This window comes from Xiphophorus maculatus, chromosome 3 (assembly GCF_002775205.1).
Source record: "Xiphophorus maculatus strain JP 163 A chromosome 3, X_maculatus-5.0-male, whole genome shotgun sequence".
NCBI classification, from domain to species: Eukaryota; Metazoa; Chordata; class Actinopteri; order Cyprinodontiformes; family Poeciliidae; genus Xiphophorus; species Xiphophorus maculatus.
The window spans coordinates 31,476,104-31,479,450 of NC_036445.1; the positions used below are offsets into that span (position 1 = coordinate 31,476,104).

At 37.7% G+C, this 3,347-nt stretch overlaps 1 protein-coding gene across 2 annotated transcripts; it reads left to right on the top strand.

The window, feature by feature from the left end:
• The first annotated feature begins 648 nt into the window (after positions 1-648).
• LOC111608173 lies at positions 649-2,437 on the top strand. Of its 2 annotated transcripts, none has more exons than XM_023331412.1 (4): positions 649-895; positions 1,027-1,213; positions 1,347-1,474; positions 1,639-2,437. In XM_023331412.1, the coding sequence occupies exons 1-4, from the start codon at positions 662-664 to the stop codon at positions 1,864-1,866; spliced, it is 777 nt and encodes a 258-aa protein (XP_023187180.1). In that variant the 5' UTR covers positions 649-661; the 3' UTR covers positions 1,867-2,437. The 2 variants fall into 2 exon arrangements, with proteins under 2 accessions (XP_023187180.1, XP_023187182.1); XM_023331414.1 differs by having other exon boundaries at positions 1,643-2,437.
• The last annotated feature ends 910 nt before the right edge of the window (positions 2,438-3,347 follow it).

Below are 3,347 nucleotides of genomic sequence, written 5' to 3' on the forward strand. Positions count from 1 at the left end.
CTCCCGTGCAAAAGGTCAAATATATACAGTATAAATAAGCAAACACACAATAATAATAATAACAATATATACAACTAAATTAACTAAAGGCACTCAACCACACCAAAGAAGTAGCAGCAGGTCCAATTATGGCAAAGTACAGATAATGTGACAGTGCAAAGTGCAGAACAATATGGCTGTGTGGGGGTGGGGGATATGTATGTGTGACTGCGAGGTTATGATATGTGTGGGAGGGGGGGGCGGTAGGGAGTAATGTGATCTGTCATCATCCACTTCTGCCTATTTTTTGATTCACTTGCTTGTAGTTGTAACTGTTTGGTTTGCATAGAAATTCTTCATCAGCTTTTAGTTATGATTCTGACATTTTGTGGCTATGTCTGCTTTTGCCATCCTTTCAATGCTCCCCAAGGAGCATTATTACGATGCTGCAAGTGGTATCGGGTACTTAGCCTGGAGGATAAAAACTATTCAAAGATCCACTGCTAGAGACAGACGAACATCATATTGAGGTAAACCATTTACAACACTTGAAGATCTGCTACCGTAGGGAGGGTGTTGACTTGTTTGTGGGTGGTTAGTTTTTTTTTCTTCTTCTTCTGTTTTTAAGTTTAAGTATATTTTTTATATTTAATAGCAAAATGCAAAGAAGCAATGCGTGAACATGGGCTTGGGGGAACCAGCTGTCAGACAGGAGACCCAGTTTGCTCCAGAGACTGTCCTGAGTGAAGAAGAGTGTAAGGAAGCCATCACAGTGATTAAGTATTCAGCCGATGAGGACACAATCAAGAAGAAGATGAAGCTCACATTTGACTTCCGGCGCAACATGGTCCTCTACCCCCAACAGCCAAGCAAAATACTCTCTGTCTTTTCACATTTCAAAGATGTCAAAGGCTTGGTAATTATTTAAATGGTTATTTTGATAATTTCACAGTTATGTAAAAAAAATTATGTATTTTTGTGACAAGTCAAATGAATACAATTAATGTGGCTGGAAAATGTTAAAGTTTTTCACTATCTACATTGTAGGTGGAGCAGGATTTTGTCCTGATGTTTGAAGAAGACGTGTCTGGCAAGTTTCTGGAGCAACAGATGACCACGTTCAAGAGAAAGATCATCCAACAATGCAGAAAACTTCCAACCACCAGTGACCTTGAAGAACTTCTCCTGGCAGCTGACCCTCCTGAGGATGCCACTGAAGTGGATGATGACATGAGTAAGGATGGCTTTTTCCACATTATGTGGGATTCAGTTGTTGTGTGAGCTTCACTTAGTGATGCACACATACCAATTTTAATTGCATAGATTTTGCTGATGATCAATTCAACATCAAATTTCTCTTGTCACAGGTTGGGATAATGACCTCTCATCAATTTTGCTGCTGCAACACCTCATTCCCCCCTCTGCATTGGGCCAAAAGAAACCTTGGAAGATGTCTGGCTATCAACCAGAGAAGCATCTTGTGGTCTTCAAGAATGTTTGTATTTGTTGCAAATTGTATTTGTTTTATTTGAGGTCGTTTCACTGAAGAGTTTCAGTTTTAGATCCATATCACACATAAGATAAATGCTTTTTGCCCATATGAAAACTGTCTTGTGTATTGCAGCTATGGATTATAATGGTAATGTTTTTTTTTCTCAGACAGAAATCAGCATTCAAGAACATCTTGATGCTGTCATGAGCACACAACCCTATCTCCTGGCTGTGGGACAGAGGAAGAAAGTAGATCACCAGTTCTTCATCCTTGACAAAAATGTCATTGCTTGCAGGTCAACTTCTTCTCTTGGTGCTTTTGACGAACTGTTTAAGGCACATTACGTGTTTGCCGCAACATACAACCCTGTGTTAGTTTCTTCAAGCAACAATTAAAAAGCATTAAAAACATTACTAAAACATTAGCGAAAAAGCATAAAAGTTACATGGCAATGTATCATGAATCATTTGGCAAGGAAAGATTCAGTGTAGGTCCAGGAAAGATGGTGACACTTTGTGAGTTAAAAGAGGGAGAAGCGATTGCTGCAAAGTTTGGAATTGTTTCGACAACCAGTGTGGTTTCTGCCAAGTGGATAAAATACTATGGTACAGAGTACCGTCCTGACTTTATTATATGTACTGAGGTAGCATGTGAGATGCCTGTATTTTGTAAGATTCAAACAATTGTTGTAAAAGATGACAGTGTTTTGCTCTGTGGAAAATTGATGGAAACCATGTGTTCTGATGACCACTACCATGCCTTTAAGGTCAAGCTGCATCCAGATAATGTTCGAAAGGTTTTGCATATAAATGATCTGTTATACTTCAAACCATTTGATGTTCAAATGAAGTACGGTACGACAGATACTGCCTTATATGCGGTTCCATATTGCCATTTTATGCAGACATAGGATAATTTTGCTAATGGTGTTCTTAAGAGACTGAAGTTAACTGTTTGTGGACTTGAGATCGGTTGCTTGGCATGCCAGGCACCCTGGAAGCCATTTTACAGTCAATGCAAAGTCCTCTACTGTTATAAGATGTACACCATGTCATGCTACTGTAACACTACCAAAAGTGTGTTAACTAAAAGTTAACAAATCCTTTAAATCTGCTTTAGTTCAATAAAGTTAAGTTAAATGCATTTCTGTGGTAACTTGATTTTATTCAATTGTACATTTTAAAAGCATTACTGAATTATGATTGTCATTTAACTCTACAAAAATGTAAAAATAGCACTGCATATATATCTGTGTAGAGTTGCTTTTTCACAGCAAAAGAGTAAATTGTCAACACAGTACTATGTCAGAGTAACACTCATAGGAGATATGAAACTCCAGTGTTGATTGTCAATAACTCAGTGCAGTGTTGAAAAGCATAAGAATCAGAGTTAATTTGTCACCACTGTGGAGTAACTTATTAACTCTGATTAGAATCATATTTACTCTTATCAGAGTTATTTAAGTAGGAGTGTTAAGTTTTATTAACGCTGCACAGTGTTAGTCAGTGTTAAAAATTAACTCTATTTTGAGTTAAATTTAACTCTGAAAATGTAACACTATTGAAAGAGTTAAATTGACACCAATTCCGATAAGGACCAAATAGACTCGGAGACAGTGTTAAATTCAACTCTTTAGGTGTTGATTTAACACTGCAAATTTTACTGTGTAGGGCCTTTTCCACCAGGCTGGTTCCAGGGCTTTGCTAGAGCTTGGCAGAAACTGAATTTCTAGCCACAGAAATTCAGTGCTTAACACAGCACTGGTTTTATTTGCAATGGAGCAGAGGTAAGAACTTGTAGAGGCAAGCAGCCTTGCAAAATGTTTCAACAGTTTTATTAATCTAAACATAGCAAAACTAAAATTAGGGAAACCATG